Source organism: Ostrinia furnacalis, unplaced genomic scaffold (assembly GCF_004193835.3).
Source record: "Ostrinia furnacalis isolate ACB-3 unplaced genomic scaffold, ASM419383v2 OfSCF2997, whole genome shotgun sequence".
Lineage (NCBI taxonomy): Eukaryota > Metazoa > Arthropoda > Insecta > Lepidoptera > Crambidae > Ostrinia > Ostrinia furnacalis.
This window is the reverse complement of record NW_021133236.1, coordinates 289,237-313,769: the sequence shown is the minus strand read 5'-3', so window position 1 is coordinate 313,769 and position 24,533 is coordinate 289,237. Positions and strand designations below refer to the sequence as shown.

Here is a 24,533-nt window from a genome sequence, read left to right as displayed (position 1 = left end):
TTCTCATAATATACTTGCGTAATAGTTTTTTGTACGAATAATTATTATTTTTACACACCTTGCAGAAGCTTCACCAGCTTCGCCAGAATCGGCCGTTGCTCTTGGAATCACCGCAGGCACCGGGTACTGTAACAAAGGAGCAGCAAATTATTTCAGATGTAGAGCAAATTGAATAAATCTACCTAGGTAAAGTACGTCAAATGAAAGCTAAGTACATAAAGTATTTTATGTAAGTAGACATTTAATTTCATTTTCATCGATTTCAATAGGTACCTACCTAAGTTAACTCAAATCATCTCTTGTGTAGCCACTTAAGTGAGCGGTTATAGGAATATAATCATAGTAAGTAGCAAGCACCTCTAGATATAGCAAATAACTCTGCATAGACATAAAAAGTACAAAAACCGCCAAGTTATTCCTAGACTAATGATAAAACTCGGTCCAAACCCTACATTGCAAGCACAGCCAATCTATGGTCATCAATACAAAAAGATTAGCATAGGCCAACGGCGTAATATCGGCGCACAGACAAGCTAATAATAATCAGGCGCTAATATATGACGGGAGTGTTGCGTGGGTGTGTGTGAGCACCCTGAGGTGCAACAAGCGCAGACCCTTTAGGGGTGACTCTACAAAGTTAACACAGTTTACTGATAGATTAATGCCAGTTTTCACCATCAATCCCTATTTTTAAGTGACCCCTATGGTAACACGTTACATCACAGGCATTTTGTTTTCATAGGGGTCATTTAAAAAAATAGGGATTGATGGTGAAAACGGGCATAAGACTCTGGTAGCATCCTGGATATTCCTGAAGTATTGGATGGTCGTATAAAGAATTCTGAAAAAGTTTTCAGATAAATTATTGAGCTTTCAGTTTCAGATATTTCTCTCAATAGTTTTGAAACTGCTGTTGTTAATAAGAAGAATTCTGTGTTAAATTATGCAGGGGATCGTGAAGGTCAGTTTATGTAAGGTTCAGGACATTACACATAGGTAAGTGGCGATTTTCTCCAATTTCTTTTGGATTCGTAAAAATATTTATTGATATCCTACTTATTTCAGTACAAGCACTCATGTAGCGGAGTTTTGGGCTGACACTGTGCCGGTTTGTTTTAGACACGACAAGAAGAAGTAGAAGCAGCCTTGGGTATATTAGGATTCCCACCCGCCAACCCTATCAAACCGAGTGAAGAAAAAAGCAAACTTCGTTCGCCAGCTAAAAATAGGGACTCGCACCTTAATTGCGCTCTTGGAATTTACTGCACGACATAATGATGAACCCATCCAGATAACCGCGCATAACGAGCTCCGAGTAACATTGGGAAGGTAATTAGTATAACTATTACATTAAAGAATTTTATTGCAGTTTAAAAAGTTATCGCTTCGGCTTGTTTTGGTTACGAGAGGAGCAGTTAGGCCTGTAAATGAAGCGCTTACCTACTTGAACCTCAAAAGTCGAAGTCAAAGTAAAAAATATTTATTTGTAGGTATAGACTACGAGTATTTAAATAGTACTTACTTACAAATCAGCAAATATTTTGCTCTTAAGGAGCCTCAAAAGCTAATTCAAGCCTACCTAAGCTGCAGTTTCAATTGACTCTAGAGCTTTTTTTTATTTAAATTATAAGTCGTTTTGGTAGTGTTAGTAACTAACACTACAGCTATTTAGGATTAGCACAACTTTACACTAAAACGTCGTAAAGTAAGTCTTAAACAAACAAGAAATTAATCAATGGTAAAAGTAACAATTGAGAAGCTAGGAATAGCCTTCATGGCCACGAAGACAGCATGATTGATGACGGTAGATTACTGAGTTTTCTAACTCATCTTGTATCGCAATATGTAATTTATATTTTTTGTAAAAATACTTAATATAATCAAGCTAAATTAGATCATAATGATAAATAGATAATCTGCTTGTCATAATCTGCCAAGGACTAGTCGCTAATGTAGGCCTAGCATCTTTGGTGCTATCTATTCCAGGATGCAATCAATCTACCAGCCTCAAGAAAGTATTTAACTCAAACAAGTTACTCTGGAATATTCTGCCTCCTCAATTGAAAATCAAGTCATCATTGCCAAGATAGCAATTTCTTTTCCAATTATGGTAAAAGATTGATCGTAATTGAAATGTGTACGTTTAATTTTCTGTCTCTGTGAGTATAAACATTAACAAATCGACCCAATAAAAGTAATAAGTACCCCGCTGTCTGTCAGATCGTAATTAGGAACAAAGCACCGTTACGGCCGGCGCTTAAACTAGCCACTACTTAATTCTTATCTGTATCAATAATACATACATAATAATACATACAAGCACGAGGCGGTCACTTTACACGGTTAGAAATTAAAATCGTGACGAAGGCGTTTTTCAGTATCCCAGGTAGGTTCTTTAATAATAAGGTTGTTGAACCTATATCAAAATTACTATCCTAAGTTAAAAATAAGTATAATTTAAATGTGAAGACGTTTTTAAAACAAAAAAAAGTTTAATAGTCATTAACCATTAAATTCATATCTTTTAAGATTTTATATTGCCTATGTGCCTTTTTACAAGACATGCTCTTGTAACTACTTATTCTTGAGCTTTTAGAGACATGATGAAAAAAGCTATAATTTGCTACAACATAATGAGAAACTTAATTTGATAGATGATTGCCAAAAAGCATAAAGCAGCTTTACTGCATGTCTTTTTTCCATATTTTAATACAAATCTTATGGTGTAAAAGTATTCACAATGTTTACGTTACAAGCCCGGTCACGACTCGACCGCATTTGTGAATAAGAATGGGCGTCTATCCGTTCTAATATTTTTGCCAATACACTGCACAGGTACATATTTTGTCCAGTGCATTTCCAGTTGTTCGAGAAGCGATAGAGATGTCTCAAATTATTTTTACTTTCTACAATACAGTTCTAGGTCACCTTGTTGAGATAAGTAAGTAGTTTTATTTTATAGAGGTTCATTTCGATTTTTTATTATTTTATCTTCGGCTAGCAAATGCAAGTTTGAATATGTATGAATGTAGAGTCCTATAATTGGCTTAGGTAAGTAAATAAGTAGGTATGTTCATGTGCATAAGCATTAACATTTTACAGTGATTTTTTTGAAGCAAATTAGCGCCCTCATCAATTTTTCCTATTAAGTGCTCCCAAAAAAGCTTTATCAACCCCTTTAGCGAAGAAAGTGAGAGCAGCCTAAAGTGGACCGTGATATTTTATTCTATTTAGTTTAGGGTTTAATTCTATCTATTTTACTATCATGCTTATCATCACTTGACTCCGACGAACTTGAACTTTTTAAAACTTTATATGAATATAGAAACTCTAATGCCTATGTCACCTTTAAGTTAGTTAGGAGCTATTGAAACTTGATTCAAAGGGTCATATTAGAAATAAGAATGTCTCTATAGATAGATCACTGAGTGAAGCCAGCATTGACATTTAGTAAAATGTAATACCGAAGTTGTTTAGGAATGCTGTATTGCGAACAATACTTATTATAGAGCTTTGGTCAACATTAAAAGGCACCTTTTCATATTTGTAAACAACCTTGATCGCTACTGTTATTGTTGTTATGACTTATAAATGTATGTAGGACAGTGCTTAATTTTATCGGAAATTTTGGAAATACGCTTTAAAATTTCAGGGTTTAATATACCTACAATGGAAACAGAAATCTTGAATTACCTACATGTTTTTATTAATAATTCTTTTTCATGTTTTTGTTTTCTTCTGCTAAATGTCATAGCTTTCATACATAAGATTTCGTTTTATCCGAATGAGGGTTTTCGCGATTGAAAAATCCGCCAGATGGCAATACGTAGACGGGAGGTCCAAATGCTGCATTATTGGTGGATTTTGACATATCTGTCAATGTCATGTCAAAAATAACCAATCATGCAGCATTTGGACCTCGCGTCTACGTATTGCCACCTGGCGGATTTTTCAATCGCGAAAACCCTCATTCCGACTGACCTATGCATCCATGCATCCAACATCCCACCACAAAATAATCGACCACTGCACATTTTAAATTGATAAACAAGGTAAATTCCACAAGCGTAATAGCGACTCTACATCAAAGCTATAACATTAAAGTAATTTCACTGTCTCATCCATACAAGAACGTATACTAGCCATTGAATCTACGGACCTATTTTCATCTACCAATTACCTACCATTCAGCAATATTAATGCCCCCATTCTTGTCCCACAAACAACATTTCATACAAAATTATGTCACCCAACGGCTACTATATGTTGCCCCGTTAACTCCGGATGGCGGTTGACAAATCTGTTGTGGACTGATCAACAAACTGGTCCCGTTTGATCTGAGCACCGTTAGATCGGGTCTGCCGTTTTAGGCGCTAAGACTAATTGCTGCGATTATAGACAATCGTAATCGCTGGGGTCAACGCTGCGTGAAAACGAGTGATAAAGGAAAGTAAATTAAATGTCTCAAGCTTTTAATTTTTTTCTCAGTGAAAATAAACGTTTTGATTCTACAACGAGTATATTAAAAGCTCATAAATGGCTTGTAAAGGCATACTATTCGATGAAAAATTGCGTACTTATCCTACTTTGAAGAAAACCTTTGTATTGCCATTTGCCAATAACTTAAAAGATAACTAAAAATAAACAAATGAGTATTAGAACTCATAAGTTTGTGTGGATATTTTTGTAGTCATTTGTTCATACTGATCCTAACATACCAGTACAAGCTGATTTCCATAAGGTCAGCTTGGTTTCCTTGATTTTGTAAAGAGTCATTAAGTCATTCTGTTCGACACGAATTCGCAATTTTGAAAATACGCATATCTAGGCATTATAGCAGGCATACTATAGCATAACTCTATCTCTTGTCTTTACTTGAATTTGAACTTTAAGTCAGAGTCACAGGATTTATTCATAAAAATCTTTTGAATGTTTATTTTAAAAATGATTCCGGCAGACGACCTATTAAATTTAATTGATGGTTTTTATGCTCGTAATATAAGATGGTAGGTATATTGAATAGCCTATTGTAATGATGGCCGCAAGGTTGGAAATGTGCCAAAAAACTATGCACTAAAGCTTTTTATTTAATTTGAGCTCATCCGTGAATTTAAAAGGTCGCGTAGAATTTTACGGAGACTTAATCGTTTGTCGTGGGATGAGATGATAATGAAGGCAAGGGGTCAAACAGTGCACGCTGCGCAGGCGCCGCCGGATACGTTTGCTACGAACAAGTTCTACTGAGATTGCTTTCTAAAATGAATAATAGTTTAATGAAAATTAAACTCTCCTAGAATTATAAATTTAAGCTTTTTAATTCCTACATTTGCATTGATAAATACGTGTGCCTGTTTATTTCAATCGATTAAGGCTTTTTAATCGACTTTATTATGTTTTATGGTAAAACCGCTATATGACAGTTAATTAGTATCTTCTTACCCACACAGTAATAGCCTCTTATTTTAAGATTATATGGATAACTCTACCACTATACCATTTAAAATAAAATTGACCATAATCGTAGCATTTATTAGCAACTGAGAAAACGCATTTCATACAAATGAAGTCGTAATATAAAGCCTAGAATAGAATATGACATCGGAAGGCTTTAATAAAATATTTAACGCTATGTTTTCAATAAAATTATAGAGTTAATAGGTAGGTTTTAAAGTCATTGGTCGGTCTTATTACAATCTTGATCTTGCTTGGAGGGCAGTATAATAAACTACTTATGTATACGCAATACGTGACATTATTTTCATAACACTGTTTTGAGACTACTTAAATAGCATTATAAAGCTTAGGTTATAATAAGGCTTTAAAATTTTATGACTTACTTTAGTAAGACACTACTTCATTCGGTTGTTCCCTTTTTGCTAATAAAAGTCGTTAATCATCTCTACATTGTTTACAGATATTCTCTATTTTCGTATTGAGCAACAGATAAAAACTACTTACTTACTATCATGTCAAGCAACTTTCAGAAAAGTTTCCCTTTGTCCCAAAACATGGAAATCTCTACATTTAAACTTGGATACATTAGCCCGTAATAAAAAGGTTAATTTTTAAAAGATGGCCAGTGCCGTGCCAGCTAAATATTTTCCTATTTAAGCCCATAATAAATGTCGCATGTTCATACACTCCTCGCGCTGATAGTTGACTGGTGATGGATGGCAGATCATTCACCCCTACGCAACCGGACCGGCTGCGCAAGCGCCGCCGCTGATCGCACTGCATGCAATTTTGCTTACGAGTTTTTATTTTTGAATGGTACTTTTGAATTATGAACTAGCAAAAGTTACGTTGGATAAAAATGCGAACTCTTTGAAGTTATCCAAAGTCTGTGCAGAAGTCTGCAGAACTGATTAATGTACCTAATTCAATTAAAAACTCGCCTAGTGTTAGAAAAAGCTCCATTACCAAATAGCATTTATTCCAAATAAAGCAAAATGGAATATGGACGGTACAAATAACCTAAGTTTTCAATTTGCTAAAAACATTTTTTCTTTTGTTAGATTCATTAAAACTTAGGTAGAGTATGATAGTACCTACTTGTCGTAACAACTTTGTACTTAAAGCTTATATTTAAATGCACTATTCGCAAGTTGTCCGTCAGTTGCATTTTTTTCTATTTACTTAGTTCCCGTTTTTAGTATACTATAAGCGTACTTAGAAATTACCTTTTGCATTATGATTGGTTTATGTTAAATGAGTAACCATTTCCAAAGAAACATGGAAAACTCGTGAATGTAGATCACTTCCAGTGCGAAACAATAGAAAAATTACTGCACTTATCCATATCAGTCCACATTAGTAATGGATCTGATGGATGAGGGGTCATCGTATGATCTGACGTGATTGCAGGAAGTCACCATAAAGGGAGCTCGCATTAAGGCACAGTACCAGAGTAAATCATTTCATCGCACAAAGAAAGGTACACCATTGGCCTTTTCGAGATGGTCCATAACACGCCAGTTTTATCACTGCTTCAATGTTTCCAAGCACTTTTTATTACACGGTAGTATCGATATCACATAATACTTTATGAATGTGTCGTCACTAGTTTGTATGAAGTTGTTTGTGATTTTGCAAATGTAACATAAAAATTTAACGTCAGAAGTTTACGGGAGTCAATTTCACGACTTTTTGCGCAATTAAACTGCACCGGTCACTAAAAGGCCTAAATATAACTTTTGTAAAAACGGCTAGAGGATCGGCAAGTAAAACCGAGAAAGATCGTAATAATATCAATTTTATAAACCAAAGAGCTTAAAGAGACTTAGAAATATTTAGGAAATGCATAATTAAACAAGGCTTCTTACCTGGAACAGATATCACAGCCTCACGAAATTATATTTCATAATCAGATAATAAAGGTGCATTTTTTAAAATTCCTATTTTTCGTTCATAAAGATATCGTCAACGACGTACCGGCACAGCACCTTAAGCTAAACACGGTGTCTTCTTATATCCTTAGTATTAGAGGCGACTTTGCAACAAAAATTTAGTGTCTGATATATGCTGTCGTACATTTAATACGAGTTTAGTGGGACTTCCTCTTAAGCTGGAATGTGTGCAGTATAATTCTCTACATTTCCAAAGATTACTTAACGAGCGAAGGCATTGGCAGTCGCAGGACCTTGATACATGGAAAGTTATCAAGGATTGAACTGCGACCTTAGCTGTTTGCACTACGTTAAGCGCACGCGCACATTAGCGATTATAAAATGGCATAGGATTTCTAGATTAAGTACCTAGGTACCTACTACTTCCAGATAAGTTCCCAGCTCATGTTAATAATATCAACTGGCTCAGGCAGATTGCGAAATTATTTTGCTATTTAACTGAGTTTGACAAAGGTGTAAACTTGTGAAAACCCTAGAGAAAAGCTCCTGTTTATCTTAGAAATACGTACATTGATACTAAAGTGATACAAAACTATTTTTGATTTTTTGTTCACCTATTACAGCAACCTACATCTCTGTATTGCAAATTAATGCGATTTAGTCGTAAACGCGCTTTTTTGTTTTGGTTCAAAATGCATTTCTATACGAAAATGTCGTAATCGGACACAATGACAGTTAATTAAATACCTATTTAACGTGTGATTGCGTGTCAGATTGTGTTTCGAAGTTATCATCGCTGGCCCTGACTCCACAGGCGAAGATGGTAGGTATTCGCATTGCGAAATTTTCGCACGACTATCATGACTGTTTTTCTTTTATTTTGTTGGGACCAACCGCGTAAACCATATCTATGTAATGGTAAACCCTTCCCTAGGTCTGGAAATGCACTTGAGGATAATACCGGATTGTTTTTTGCAAAGAGCACATGGATGGACCTTTTGCATAGAGACAATTTACAGCTGTTCTTTAGGTCATAGCCGACAAGTGACTGTAATCAATTCTTAACTATTATACCAATTCATGTGTTTTATATTATTGAAAAATAGCGTACTACTTAACCATAAAATTACATCTAGCCATTTCTTAGTACAAACACACCCTCAAGTTAGGTGATATTCATAAGGATTACTCAGAGGTAATTGCTGACAAGCCATATAAGTTTAAAAAAATTAAGTTATTTATAATGGATCGTTAAGCGCGTTTCAGTGGAATCGCAATGACGTCAAAGCTACGAGCACCCGCTCATCATTTTTTTGCAGCTGCGCTTACACGGATGACTTTAGGGGTAATTTTACAATAGCCAATTTTTATTTTAAGAATTAAATTGATGTTTCGATATTCTCTGCAAAAAACTGATCAAATGACAAACGAATTCCTTAAGCAAGTTTCCTGTTTATTAAAAAATGACCCTCGCTGAAGCAACACCTCGATGCACAAAACATTCGATATAGATTTATAAGTCAAACTAATCTCATATCCTTTCCCTGACAAAAGAGACAGGTTTCGAAGCAGGTAACACGAGTACGACTCTGCATATTTGCAACCGATGGTTCTCAGATGTCAATGAACCAGCACACAATCAAATTACTTAACTGGTTTTTGTATTCAGAAATTCGACTAATTAATAGATAAGCATCTCGTTATATAGGAATTTGTGTGGATACCGTAATTTTGTGGGTTAACGCTTTCCTGTTGGTTTTTGATTGGTTTTGATAGCACAGGTTTATCATTCGCTATCAATGACTTTAGACTAGTAGGAATGTTGCTGAATTCCGTTAGGATAGAGTAGGTAATTAATACAAAAATCGTTAAATAAATATGTTATAACTAGGTCATAAAACATCAATGACTTTCCTATTTATGAGAGCTATCTACCTACTCCTTCTGTAGTAAGTATACAAAAAATAAAAAGCTTGCATCTATTCACTTCTGTCATAGAGTAATGGTCCTGAATTTTCAAATTAATAGATCCTATAGCAGTCTGATGTCCTGTTATCTAAAGTAGAGCCAGTAACAACCCTACCTGTCGTTGTTTTTGTAATATGTTTCATCTAATGATTTACGAGAACCTTTCCTATACTTACCAAGTAACCTACTCATATTACTCAGGTAATAATGATTTTAAGTTGTTACAGCAAATCACTTTGTTTACTCGATCGTAAAATTAGCGTAAGGTTTATTACGATAATAAATCATGTCTTTATTACATATAATGACAATAACCATTTTGTTAATACATAATAGGAGTAAAATAGTGGATAAATGTGATAGATAAGATGCACCGAGCACGACAACTTGTAAATGCATTCATACAATGGATCCAAGATTGCAGAGAGCAAGTTTTTATCAAAACATTTTATTCATATGACATGTGAGTAATTTAGGGGATAAAATACATTAATAACTACTTGCAAATGTGTAAGTATTCATCATCTATGAAAGAAGGCACACGCTCTTAAAGGTATTCTGCGATAAGAACTCTACTTATACGAGTAGATAGTCAAAATAATACATGACTCATAAGATTTTATTGTAGTAAAAAAATGTATGAATCGACAAATACGTAAGCAAGCACGCACATTTTAGCTGTAATTGTATGAAGGTTTTTTTCGAAAATTTCACACATGTTGTGCTTTTAGCTTTTAAAAGAAGCCTACCAAGCTTATAAAAATAGAGGTGCATTAATCTGTATTGTTGTAGTTACCCTGACATTTAAACTGATATCTAAGCATTAAAAACCTTACAAAGTGTAACAAAAGAATTTGCACGTATGCAAAATACATGTGGATACAAATAAATTAGAGTTTGTACCGCAAGACTGTGATTTTATTGCCATTAATTTCATAGCACACAATACAATTTATCACAAATAATGACTAGGCTATAATGGTGGCACAAATTGCAGTATTAAAATACGGCCCAATAAAAAGTTACGAAGTTACCTTCGTTCCGTGGAGGAAAATACAATATGATGGCGATCGGAGCCAGTAAATTTTTGCTCCAATGTAGAGTGACCCTTATTTAGGTTTTAGAATTTATAACTTACTTATTTAAAGTTTAATTATTTTAGGTTTATAAGTTTTCATCCATATCTGATGAAATCCATGCTTTACATCCTCTAGAACCTTTTATTTATACAACCACTGACAAAAAGCGATCAGGAAACAATTTTGAAATACATGCCAAAACTCATGCTAACCAATAGAAGTTGGCAGGAACAACGTCTTTCAAACTCTTCTACGTCGCCTATGTCACGGTAATACTATATGATATTATTACCGTGCCTATGTTTCTCAAAATATAGCCTCTACCAAGACTTTTGTTATTGTATGCGATCTTCCAAAGGTCATTACTGTAGAGGTCGCCGTTCGCCGCGGAAGCAGTTAATTTGTCATTAGACTTTCACATCTTCACCTAACCATCGATGTTACTACATTACTACCAGTAGTAGAGGCTAGACATCATTGTAATTTATCTGCGGAAATACAAATAAGTTCTTTTCCTTTTGAAGGAAAGAAAAGAACAATGCAAACCGTATCTTAGGTGTCATAATTTTGTTTTTGTTTGTCTTTCTGGGTTATCTCTGGAACTACACTGTACAGATTCTTAAGACTATGACAGGTCAAAAGCTAGACTATTACCAAATATTTTTTTCATTATCATCCTGAAAGTTTAGAAATATAATCCTCCTATTTTGTGACAGAAGAATTACGCGTTGGACGCAAGGGAAATGCTAATTAAAAACCAAAATCATTGTCACCCCACTCGGTCGCGTCCAGCATGCGGTCAACGGCCTTGACACTGAACTCATTTTGTGTTTACATATCAGCCATTTTGTATTCTTAACGACGCATTTGGGTTTATTTGATGCGATTTATACACTTGAAGCGATACCAAAAGGTTCGACGAGCAGTAAGAAGCGAGACAGTTCAATTAGTTAGGTGTTTTTATAAGTCACGCGTGCAGTGTAAACTAAATAATTTGAAGATGATTGCAAGAAAATGAAAAGTAAATAAACACAAAGACTTCAGTCGAAAATGGATTGATAAATGGATGAAATTTTAACTAGAAAATGGCAATGAATCATGATTCATTTTGGTGTGTTGAGGATTTCAGGGCATGAAAATAAAATAAAAGCAGTATGAATTTTTACTAAGAAGTCTTATTTAATAAAGTACTTATTGCTTTAAATATTCTAGGCCTTACGACGACGACGATTGCGCGAGCTTGCGTGAAATATACTTACTTAGGAAAAAAGGGTTTTATGACCTTGATGAAGGTCTATTCAAGTTCAATATCTTTTAGTCAAGTAGGTATTATTTGTTTACTTAATTCCCGAAAATTATAAACAAATTACGATTTCTTACTAACTTAATTGATACAGGGACAATAAAACCATTATTTTCTGCAAAATCTTACAAACATCAGAGGTTATCTAAGAGGACAAATCTATTAAATGTAGCCTTTAATTTTCTGGTACCTACCAGTCAACGGAATAAAGAATGAATGAACACTAGTTTTCCTTTTACTGTAAATTTTGAAGACATTGTTTAGAACTCTAGATTCTTTAGATGAAATAAGTAACTATGTTTTAAAACAATGTTGTATGTTTCAAGTTCATAACTTGATATACAAGCTGAGAGCATATTATATACTCAATAGTTAGATATAGATACCAGATCAGAGACTTGTATCTACTGAAGTCTCGTTAAAAATACGACCATTAACCTAGATAGGTAAGGTAGAGACCCTTTCGGAACACAATGTTGAATTTTTAAAATGTTAAATGTGTAGAAATTATCGAAGAGAAAGAACACACTAGAAAAAACTTGGTGAAAAAGTGACAATCGTAATCAACGCCTACAATTTTTCAAAACTTTAATCGAGAATACTGTAACATTAATTAATATGCCAGGAAGTTATGGCAGATTTTTCCGAAATGTAGTAAAAAAAATTGTTTCATAAGAAAAAATATCAGTTTTTAAATAATCTAATGAGTTCCTACATTAAGTTCAAATGTTTCCGTTTTACGACGAAAGATCTCGCTGATAATGCGTTCGTGCCGAGGAAAAACGTTTTATGCATCATTATGTTATTGCTATTTAGCCTAAGTAAGGAAGATACGGTGGAATCAAGCCAGGTTTATTTTAGCAACAAAACAATGTAATTATAAATTCAACGACTGTTATGCTAAGTTATCGTTTAGTTTGACGTATTACTATCCATCGAGGAGCTTTTAAATAAAGTCAAGATTTTAACTCTCAATTCAGTTTTATCAAGCTGTTAAAATTACACTATAATGAGACTTTATGTTAGTTGTAACGAAAATGTGTAGGTTGATGTGCTATCGACTGTGAACTTGAACAAGTTACAATAAAATTTTCCGTGACAATGGCTCGAAGATGCCTATAACTTCACCTCTCTTTGGAAACAAACAGCACAAAAGTTCCAAAGACTGATAACGAAAACATGCATTAAGTTGGTCCTTTTCATCGCAAATATGTAAACGATGCGGAAACAACCTTCCTGTTATTAACAGTCGTTAACTCCACAGATGATTAGTCTAATAGTCCGGCAGAGTGCCCGTCGAGTTTGTTTAACCGGCTGGTTAAGAATATTTTTAGATTTGCAAAATTACCGTCGTTTGTGGAGACGGCCGCGACCGTGTGTCCGTAATTTAGACCCATTCGTTTTGAGGATCGACGTTATACGTCACAGTTAATTTCAAATAGAAGGATATACAAGATTTTTATAGCCTTTTCAGCTTCTAGGTCGTCTAATTGTACTCTAAAGGCGATCTTGAGATCCTGATTAAGATCTGACACGATTTATTCAGATTAACAGTATTTTGAAATTGATTGATTTTTCCTGCAATCAGTTAACGTTGTGTAAAACAGTTTATAATCTTGATAATTGACAAGAAAAGGACTGTTTGCTATCGAGGAAACATAAAATGAATAAGCAAGTACAATAAGCAAATTATGGGAGTCATTATCGCCATTACGGATAACTTTCCGACATTTCCGATTGATGATTATAAATACAATCGACGTTAAGTCCAGAAAAAATTTGGTCCTCGAAGATGATGACATCTACCAGTCGCCTTACGTGATTGCTATGAGAATGTAACCTTCTTCAACGAAACGACGTCTCTACTTAATTACTTTGGAACTTTTTGTCTTCCGAGAAAAGTGAAATCTAGTGCGATGATTTCTGAAGCAACAAGAACAAACGATGCTGAAAATTTTTCAAACTTCAAGCAAAAAACATACCCTCTACAAGTGGCGATTCTATTTGTGAAAAATACTGTCAAAGCTCTCTACCACAAATCGACAACGTCGAAAAACCCACCTTCAAAGAGGTCGATTCACTTATTTTTATCACTGTTATGTTAGAAAGACGTCGAATGGAGGTCACGTCGAGACACCGTAGTAGCAAGTCATTAGGGCGTGAATTCACTGCCATTAATGCGAGCGCCGGCGCCGAAGACCGGCCGGCGGACTACCGGTGCCAAACAGCTTAGCAACTTGCTTGTAACACTTTGGACGTAGAGACAGTAGAGACGACCATTATAAAGTCCAGTTCTAAATTCAAATATTCAAACATGATTCCAGTTCTTAATTTGAAACTGACAGACGAACCAATGGCCAGTACCGTGGAAAGTGACAAATTAAATTAAAAACTGTTAAATTAGCAAACTGTCTAACACACACACATGAAAAAAAGCAATGCACATGCACAAGTTAGTTTTAAATGGAAATTAATTTCCAATTTCCTTCTTAATAGCTGATAATAACAGATAATAATTGACATCCCTCACAAATATTGATAAAATAAGTAAGTAAGTATTAAAATAAGTGACATAAAAATAAAATACGTATAACTTATTTAATATTCATTGAAACGCAATCATTAAAATGCGACATTAAAATAACCAGTGTAATCATTACGAGCCTAAGGTCAATTACCTCAAAACACGTAATATGCAAGTACGATGTTTCCATGGAGATTGGGTAATTAAAAAAAATACGGCCCTGCATTACTAAGGGGTCCGATTCGGGAAACCCACGCTTGATATGATTATGGGGCCAGACTGAACACGTTCGATTCACAAATGATACACCCAGGTGCTTAGGTATATGATCACCATTAATTGCACCGGTTAGATGTTTACTGCAGATGCAAAAAGATGGAAAAGTCATTTAAGAATGAAAATCATCTTCCTCGAACAGTTTATTTGAAACTTACTAGGTACATCTGTTTGGTAGATTAAATAGTATTTTGTTTATTTGGCATAGACTGGAAAATCTTTCAAGTAAAGAAAATATAAATTGGGGACTTTATGCCTTACAATATTCTCTACCATCTATTATGGTAATGTATGATATAATTATATTTCCTTTTAATTCAAAATCGTTTGAAACGTGTACCTAGAGTTAAGACATTTTCAAGGCAAAGCCATTCAAAACTTCGGTTCGTTCGTATTTGGAACGCTGTGAAATAATTGTCTGTGCCTCAATAGACATAATCTGTGCAGAATATACGGGCGGTGACGTCCAACGTTGCAATCATGCCGTCAGTGGTCTCGTTGCCAACGTCACGTCCACGGCCAGAAATGGCAATTTCCTGCCCTGAGTCTAGACTGCGCTCACTTTAATTTGTACGTCAAAATCATTTATTGAATGATGCCTGCACGAGTTGCGACGTATTTAGAAACATTGTAAGACATACGAGTACTATCTAGGACAAATTGATATTTATGAGAACTGAGAATAGAAATAAAATAAGTCGCTGAAGTTCATAGAAAAGCTGACTGCAGCTTTTATTAGTATTTGAGTAAAACAAAGGAGTAATATGAAATTATGATTAAAACTCTACACTTTAGACTCAACAGAAGCTTTTAGTTGCAATTTGATATGCAATCATGATTTTTCATACTGGTTTCCTGATGCATCTACGCTTCCTGTTATTATAAATTTAAATTATTATGTATTTTTGTCTAAAAGTAACAAAAAATGTGCTATTTATAAACTCACTATAAAAATGAATCGTAGGTACTGCAATTTTCTGAATTAAATTCCGACGCCCATGGGGCTACAAAATCTTTCAAGTTTGTTTTCGGGTAAAGATTAAGTTTATTAATGGAATTTTTTAAATTACAATTATACTGAAACGGGAGTTGAATTAATTCATTAAGTCCTTGATTAATTATTCTCCATTTTATGCGTCTTTACGTAAAGGCACAGCGTGTAAAACATTGATTTCATGAAACCTACTATTTTCAATATGACCGCTACGAGATGCGTGATGATAAAACAATACAAACTAAATACAAAAGGGCTCATTGTTTCAGAAGTTTCAAAGATTTTCCCTAATAAAGACAATAGATGAATAATTAGATACGTTTTCCTGATTGTATAAGTCATTATTGTCTCATGAAATGATTTAAATAAATTAAATAAGAAGAGCCTTATGATATGAATATTAATAAAAATATTGGGAAATACGTTTTGGTCGTATTTCTTGGATTACTATTGAATCTTAAACACCTATTGCCTACTCTACTTACATAGTTATAAAACCTGCTGCAGTTTCTTCATCCCAAGCATAGTTAAAAAAAATATAAATTAATGTTTCAGTAAGGTCGAAGCACTGAACCTGCTTATCTGGCTTGGTATTGTTGAACGAACTCAATGTATAATTTAAAAAAGTGAAAGAAAGCTGTTTCGCACTTACGTCCGAACCAATTCCGATATAAATTCGTGAAAATACGTCCTGTTTCTATGGTGGTCTTCAGTAGATCTGACTTCCGGTATCCAATTTTCTAGTTAGTTTAGCTAGATGTTTATTTTGAAGGTCGGATCGTATTCTAATCGGACTCTGTTTGAAACTACTCTTACTTGGTTAGCATCAAATCTACCTCAAGAAATCAGAATTTGAAAAAGTAATTTTTAGATTTTCCTAAAAAGCTCCAAACGTTTGGTCACGTCTAGGTAGCTTTACTATGCATCGCTTACGAGCTTTTAATTCGGTAGCTCTATCAAGTTGTATTATTAAACTCACCAGTGCAGCTTTGCGCTTGATTTGTAAGAGTAATAATACCGACTATTTTGTTAAAATGTATTTAAAAAAAATACAATCGTTTATTTGAATATGACACCAACCGGTCCTATCGTCATAAGACCTTTCGAGAGAGATTTAGTTGCGGATAAGAATTTAACACTTAAAACTTTATTCGGTCTCAGTCTCACATTCGTTCCTGTGTTTAGTCTGAAATAATCTGAATATTGAAATTGAACCAATCAAAGCTTAATATAATCTTAAATCTCTAAGAAAGAGCCAATTAATACTCGCCAATAGGTAGCTTTTTATCACTAAGTTCAATTAATGTGTTTCTTTTATTTGCACTAAACATTATATTACATAACTCGTTAACGGTTACACGGTTAACGGGTAAACCGGAACGCGGTAAATAATTACTTTCCGACTTAATGTCTGTGTTGTTTAAGTCGCATTTAAGTCATACAGTTTAGTGCTAGACGTTAGTCCTCCAGGTTTAGCGTACGGTAAAATAATTGCCTAGAGGTTTAGGAATGTTGTACACAGTTCCATAAATTAATATTAATTCATGGAACATATCTTCCATAAATGGTTATTATACGGTGCCGTTTAACTTGCCTATTTTCATATAGTAGACTTGTCTTCTTATTATAGGCACTTATCATAATGTTTGACCTATTAGACATTTAATGACTATGTGATACTTTAACGATACTATCTTATCCTATCTTGTGCTACGGTACTGTTTCCAATTTACATCATCTTTTTGGATGAGCTTGTAGTTTTTCCTGTTATAGGTATAAGTAGGTATACTGTATAACCACTCCAGACAGACATTTATATTGATATACCTACTTATCGGCTCTACATTAGAGCTTTTTATTTAAGCTTAATATCACTATAACAATGATCACTGTTTTTGTTGTTTGGAGTTTGACATATTTTTGACGTTTGTTAAGGCTAAAGTAAGATGGTGCAACTCAGCCTAAGTATATTTTGTTCTGACCAGTATTGGATATTAAATGATTTTGAGCTTACCAGTTTGGTAATGACATTGCAGGCTTGAACAAACCTTGCTTGTTCGATAAGAAAAATATGCGCTTAAAAATATGATATTTACAGGGCAGTACATTACAGCCCAAAATGATAAGCAAAAGTTTAACACAAAATGTAAGTTTGACAAATTTTTTTAAGCCTGATGATTAGTCTTAAGATTTTTCTCAAAACGTGTGCAACTTTCGTTGTCAAAGTCAAAGTTTTTATTCAGTGCTAAGGCTCTTTCCAGGGCGCTTATACATATTAATATATCTTGCCCTACCACCACTTCGGGACAACATACATATAGGCCGGTGCTGAGAGAAGTTCGAACCTACCACCTAACTAGCATATATGGCATTAAATCGAGTAAAGACGATAATATACACATTACGAGTAAAATACTCAATATTTTATTGCATCCATTATGTACATAATGCTTAAAATTAGAACATTATGTTTTAAATTATAATCTTTTATCGTTCATTCTTCTAGCCCAGTAGATACCCTACTGTGCCCGTAGTATTACAATGAATACGTTGTAGCCTTAGCTTACATTCATCATTGATGGAACCCACCATTTCCTGACAGTAATGCGATCTTTTTACAGTTGCAACAATTAACTAAACATTATTGCACTTTTATTACTTCATTAAGGTTCTTACGAAGAGTGGCTCAAGCTAATGAAATGTTAAGGCTGATGTTTTATTGACCTATATTGCGACAAAAATAATTTACCTATTTTCTTGAAGGTAACAGCTAAAATAATCATAAGCAATTTTCCTCAAACCATAAGTTTTTCTGCTCTACTGAGTAAAAGTTTCAAGTCTAAAGCACTTTCTTACCAGCACTATTAAGGGTTCCTATTAAGACACATCAACCCACTAACATTAGCTCTCGACGAGGTTAGAACCTGTAACTCTACCAGGGAGGGTACGTACCCCCTTGGGACCGCGAGCGCTCAATAATGTAAAACTGTAAAGATTATTCCTATTTACTTATTATTCATGAATATATTTTGTATACAGCATTCGTTTACTCATTCAAATCGCATAAAACACAGCACTTTTACTGAATCTATTTGTGTTTTCTCAAACAACACGCCCGTCTTCATTTGTTTACGTCGGGACAAAGCTCTATAATCTATGTCGCGTTCGATTCGTGGAAAAGTTCCAGGACCCGCAAATACTCGACGGCGTGACGTCATCACATACTTTTAACCATTTCTCCCAAGTACGCAATTCAGCTCAGTACCGAAAACTAGCCTGTGACGTTCACTTGTGTGCGTGCTTTTATCAAGAACATTATATAAATTGTGATATTATCGTGTCGAACGTAAGTACATAACAAAGGTATAATTTTAACCCGTTTATACAATATTACTCACCTCCAAAACTAAAGTATTGGATTACAATAAGAATACACAGCCGTGTTATTGTTTTCCCAAAACGATTTCACGGAACAAATCAATTATTGTAAATTTTGCCAGATTTTTGAAAATAATGTAACTATACGTCAGATATGTTCTTTTATTAGCATACACTCAAGAGCATTCTAATGTTTTTCAATTCTAAACCTTATAGACGATGTGTTACAGACGAATTTTCAGTAATCAAGCTTACGTTAACAGTTTTCAATTTGCAAATACTCGTGCACCTGAAAACAAACAGTTCATAACAAAATAAAGTGGGATGTTAAAACGATGGCCGATGACGAATGCTGACCGACAATGTTAAATGTTTTGAATGGTCATTTTATATTATAAAAATGTCAGTGTAAATGACAATTCTATTGTAATGTGAAAAGTCATGTCACATTTCGTTAGTTTCGGGTTGTATTGCGGTGGACATAAACAACTTTTTGGTTTCCTTTGCGTTTCATCAATTAAATATTCTTAATCAATTATAGTTTGGTACATATGCAGCATAGTCTACCGTCACATTTCTACGTGATGAAAAACGCTGACGATGGAAAATAACTCACGTGCTAATATTTAATTACAATAGAGATCATAGTACCAAGATAAAACTTTAAATACAGTTCAAAAAGGCAGGATTTTGTAACGAAACTGTAAGTCCGGTGTGCTTTCGATTTATTTTATGTGGGCGTGGAATTTCCTTAGCCTCGTGCTCGCAAACGTTTTTGACACGTGCCGCTATGTCCAGATGCTTTTTCGTGAACTTTGACACTGTTTTAATACTATTTTAAATAATTATACGACAATAATTAAATAAATTTTCAAATAAGCAAAATTTTCATTCTAATAACGCGCTAAATTTGAGAATGTCAATAAGTTGCTGTAAAATAATATTTTTATTCGTTGTTTACACACCAAGACAGGAAAATTCCGACGCACAACAAAATTCATTAAAACAAGAAGAAAAGCAAAATCAAATGTAATTAAATCAAACAGATCAAGTCATTAATGATTCATCCCAAGGAACAGAAAACATTTAGTAGAAGACCATTTAATAATAAAGTATTACCATTTAATAAGTCTGTTACTTGTTACAAGATGGCTATTTTTTATCGAAATTAACGCGGAAGAAGTCACTGGCCAAAGTTAGTCATTGTCAAAATCTAAGAAAATTGTGAATAGCAAATATACGAGTAAATAACAGGTGGTAATTAAAATCGATTGTAGAAAATGACAATCATCTATGTACAAAACCCATGATCTCATTGAGTCGGCTAATTTCAGTCGGGCTGTACAAGTGACAGACAGCATCTCAGACTATACGTTTTCGTTGCAAAATAGCTCCTATCACAACTATACAAGATCTTACATTTAGCTTGACGTGCTATGCAAACGATCGACTTTTTTCCGCTAGACAAAACCGATTAAATTTCATGGTCTCGTAATTTTTTCAGGACATATTGTCCTACGCAATCCATTGTTTTTAATTTCACCTCAGAGATCCAATATGCAGTACCTACTCGCTAATCAAGTCGATTTAGTAGCTAGTATGCCTTATTTGTCTCCAGTTAAAACATCGCAAGCTTGAACTAAGTAAATCGATTGTATAACAAGAAATATGGTTCCATTTTCCGAGGGCACACCTTGGATGGGTGGGTCCGATTGAGCCATGTCCAATGGATATGACACCAGTGTTGTGACCTGCAGTTGTTACTAGAAGAAAAATAACGTAGCCAAACTTTCCTGGACAAATGTCGCTGATCTGCAATCTCACCATGTTATTGTTTACCAGCCAATTGCCGTTCTGAATCACTTGTGACGCTACTCATCAAAATAACCTCTGCTCTAGGTAAAGTCGAATCAAATTAACGTTCTTATTTTAGTCTTTGTAACGTCGACGCGACAGTCGGTTGACACCATGTGACAGGACGTAGACCGTGAATGATACTTTTTGTGGGGAGATTGTTATGGTTAAAAATGTAGAGTTCATTGGAAGGGAAAACCTTGAAATTATACATAATACTGTTCCGATCAATGATGTAATTGACTACCTAATAATTACATCTTTAAAACAGTCATTGAAGATGCAGTTCGTCCGTCAAATAAGTTATCGCAAGCTGGATTCCTGTTCTCTACATTTTTTAAGTGAATGAAGTATACAGTTAGCACGTGCATTTATAAACATGCACAAAAATGCCAATAAAGCTGGTTTTTAAATGACAAATTTCTATTATTAAATCTATAAAATCCACAGATATTAATAATAATGAATACTTAATACCTATTATTTATACGTAGGTATGACGTGATTTTACAAGTTGCCAACTGGCCACATTTTAAATACTTACATACTTTTTAAATAAACAAAAAAGTTTCCTTACAAACAAAACATTTGTGTGAAATTAATAAAAATAAAGGCTATCATGTAAATGGTTTCCCTAAAAGTACCTATTCAACGTAATTTTTCCTAAAAGTTTGCTCATGTCATTATCAAAAAGTTTGCTCATGTCATTATCATGAAACAATGTGATCTCTTCCGTAAATGGTTTTATGTTGAATTCTCTGAAGCTGAAAAACTGTAGCTGAAACGTCCTAATGAGTAGTTGTTTCCATGACATAACAAATATCGGCACAGATTACTTACTTTTTTGTAAACACTTCATTGAATGCATTCAATGTGTTCTCGCTAACGACACAAATCTATGTAAATACTGGAAAATACAACCAATTTAAAATGATTGCCTGACGTCATGAAATATTGTGATTTCATAGACGGCCAGTCTTGAATAACATAACATTGAGAATAAAACAAAGCGATCGCAACAATAACGAAACGTCCCAAACTAAGCTACTCTATTACTGTGGTAACAAGACAATAAATACAATATTAAACAATATTCATGACACGTAGTATTATTCGTATGATTTATCTTAATATTTTAATAGAATTAAAAATAATATACCTACGTCCCCTTTGATTAAAGGGTAGCTGAAATGATGATGATGAGGCCGTTACAGAGCACTTTTACATGTCCTAATATTTATATTGAAGCCAAACCACTGCTTCGGAACAATATGGGCTACTACTAAGAAAAAGCTGGCGTAAGAGACTTAATTACTACTACTGAAAGTTTTAATAGGTTATTAGCAATTTTTCAGATAAAGACCTATTAAAATTGACATCAATGTACTGAGAGAATAGTTATCGATTAATTAATAAAGTATGCAAACAGTTGTTTCGTTAAACATCGGCGGATTTCACGACTGTATTACGATAACATTGATTAATGTATTGTTTAACATTTTTCGTAAAGTGATATATCCGTTCAGGGGCTCATTATAGTAAATAAAAATGAGATCTCTTATTGTGTGATCTTCATTTTTATCGCTGAAGTTAAAAAAAGGATGTCTAACTTTATGAGTGCTAAAGCTTAATGATAGCTTAATGTAAAGAAAACTTTGGCACATAGGAACTCAGTAATGTAGGGAAAACTATAACGATAACCGGTGTTTTTTGTATGGAGTTTGACAGATTTTTGAAGTTTGTCAAAGTAAGATGGTTTAGACTTCTTCTGTTGCTTTTACCCATTTATATTATGCGAGTACGATAGCAACATACCTAAGCTGATCTTTTAACCAGGTTTATTAGGTGTTTTTTTTATTTCAACATTGTTTTTTTATTACCGACTTTATTTTCACAAATTAGTAAATTGAGAGCTTATCAAACGATCAGAATCAATTTACTAGTCAGTAAAATTTACATTTTATCGGGAAACGACAACATACCAGCTCTTAAACTGTAGTTTAAATGGGAGATTGTTGCATAAGTATGTAAAGCACCGACTCTATGGTTTGTTTGACCTTTCTCTTGTCAATGGGTGGCATTTTATTGACTATGATAAAAAAAAACACGCACCATAACATTGCGATAATTTGAAACTAATATCAGACATTTCTTTTCCATGTATGGAAAGTATGACTCGTAACTTCTGTTTGTACTTGAAGCTCAGATATTGAAATTACTTGAAAGCGTTAACTTCTTTGAACTCGTATTTGCTAGGCGTTCTGTTTCTCTCTAAAGAACTCAAATGGTAGCCTTAGGCAGCTTTAGTTCTTCGGAACAATCAGTGAGCAAACATTTATTTTAATGTACCTTACAGGCAAGGAGTGATTAGTAAGTTTTTTATAATTATCTGCGAAAACAAATTTGTTAAATCTCAATAATCAGTTATTATGTCTAGGGCGTAAAAATCTGTCAATTTTAAATAGATTTTCATTTTGTTAAATTTACTAGAAATACTTTCCCGTACTTAAAACTTGAGAGTCACATAATTAGGGGGCGTCCATTAATTACGTGAGACTTTTAGGGGGGGAGGGGGTCCAGAAAAACCTCACTTAATCTCACGTGGGGGAGGGGGGGGGGGGGGGTCGAGAAATATCACGTAATTTTTTTTTCACAACAAACAGAGTAAATCCTCCGTCTGCATTCGTGAACACAGGCCCAGTTTTTAGATCCGCAGTTTGCTACCAATGCTTAAATATTAACTAAATGTAAACTAATAGTTAAAAATTGTACTAAAAGTAAAAAAACTGGTCCTAAATTGTTTGGTTTTATCATTTCAGTTATTATTTTTTTTATACAATCTAATATTTTCGAAGCATGGATTANCGCCCTTCGAATACATTTTTAGCCGTTTCGTTTTGGCTAATGTGCACATTAGCCGGCTAAAGATGGAATATCACGACGCAAACTAACATGCTATCGAATTTTAGCTGCTTCTCGAAGATAAACTTAAGTTTAGCCGGCTAAACTTAAGTTTATGTTCACAACTATCTTTAGCCGTAACATATATAACTCAAAGGTGACTGACTGACTGACATAGTGATCTATCAACGCACAGCCCAAACCACTGGACAGATCGGGCTGAAATTTGGCATACAGGTAGATGTTATGACGTAGGCATCCGCTAAGAAAGGATTTTACGAAACTCCACCCCTAAGGGGGTAAAACGGAATCCACGCGTACGAAGTCGCGGGCGGCCGCTAGTTTCAAATAAATAGGATTTAGCTTCCAAAACTCGATGCTCAAAGCTCTTCCAACCCTAGCTTCTTTTTAGTCTATGGTCGTATCGGATATGAACAACCACAGCTGAACCCAACGCTACCTATTGATTTCCAGCGAAATCGACCACGGCCTGCATTCAATGTTAGTGCATTGTCCTGCCCGGTGAACAGACGACCTGATTAAGCTTGCGGGAAGCCGTTCGATGCTGGTTTCAATGGACCTCTACAAATCAATGGTTCGCCGGTGATTTCAAATTCTCAATTTCGATGAAAATTATTTCATCGCATTTCAGAGCGAAATTTCATTATTCGGTTTGAATGTTACTTTATTACAACAAACAGTTTAAAATGGCTGCTAATATAACAATAATCCATCAAATTAAGATTTAAACTGTTAGGCTGAGTTGCACCATCATACTTTAACTTTCACAAACGTCAAAGATCTGTCAAAAAACACCGGTTATCGTCATAATTACCGTTAAAGTTAGGTGGTGCAACAAAGTCTCAGTGTTAGGTACTTTCTGAGACTTCAAATAGCTTCCTCCAACGAT

The 24,533-nt window shown here is 34.3% G+C and overlaps 2 protein-coding genes across 3 annotated transcripts in view; one reads left to right on the top strand and one right to left on the bottom strand.

Annotated features, from left to right (window-relative positions):
- S6KL (ribosomal protein S6 kinase like) overlaps nucleotides 1–24,533 on the bottom strand; it is a 77,640-nt gene that overhangs the window by 1,323 nt on the left and 51,784 nt on the right. For both annotated transcript variants that reach the window (XM_028310268.1, XM_028310267.1), the window contains one exon: nucleotides 59–126. In XM_028310268.1, the coding sequence (XP_028166069.1) occupies nucleotides 59–126 (68 nt within the window). The remainder of the gene's footprint in view (nucleotides 1–58; nucleotides 127–24,533) is intronic.
- Nucleotides 18,752–24,533, top strand: part of LOC114356891 (neurofilament heavy polypeptide) — a 41,359-nt gene continuing 35,577 nt past the window's right edge. The window contains exon 1 of the mRNA XM_028310272.1: nucleotides 18,752–18,836. The gene's annotated coding sequence lies outside the window, so the exon portion shown is untranslated. The remainder of the gene's footprint in view (nucleotides 18,837–24,533) is intronic.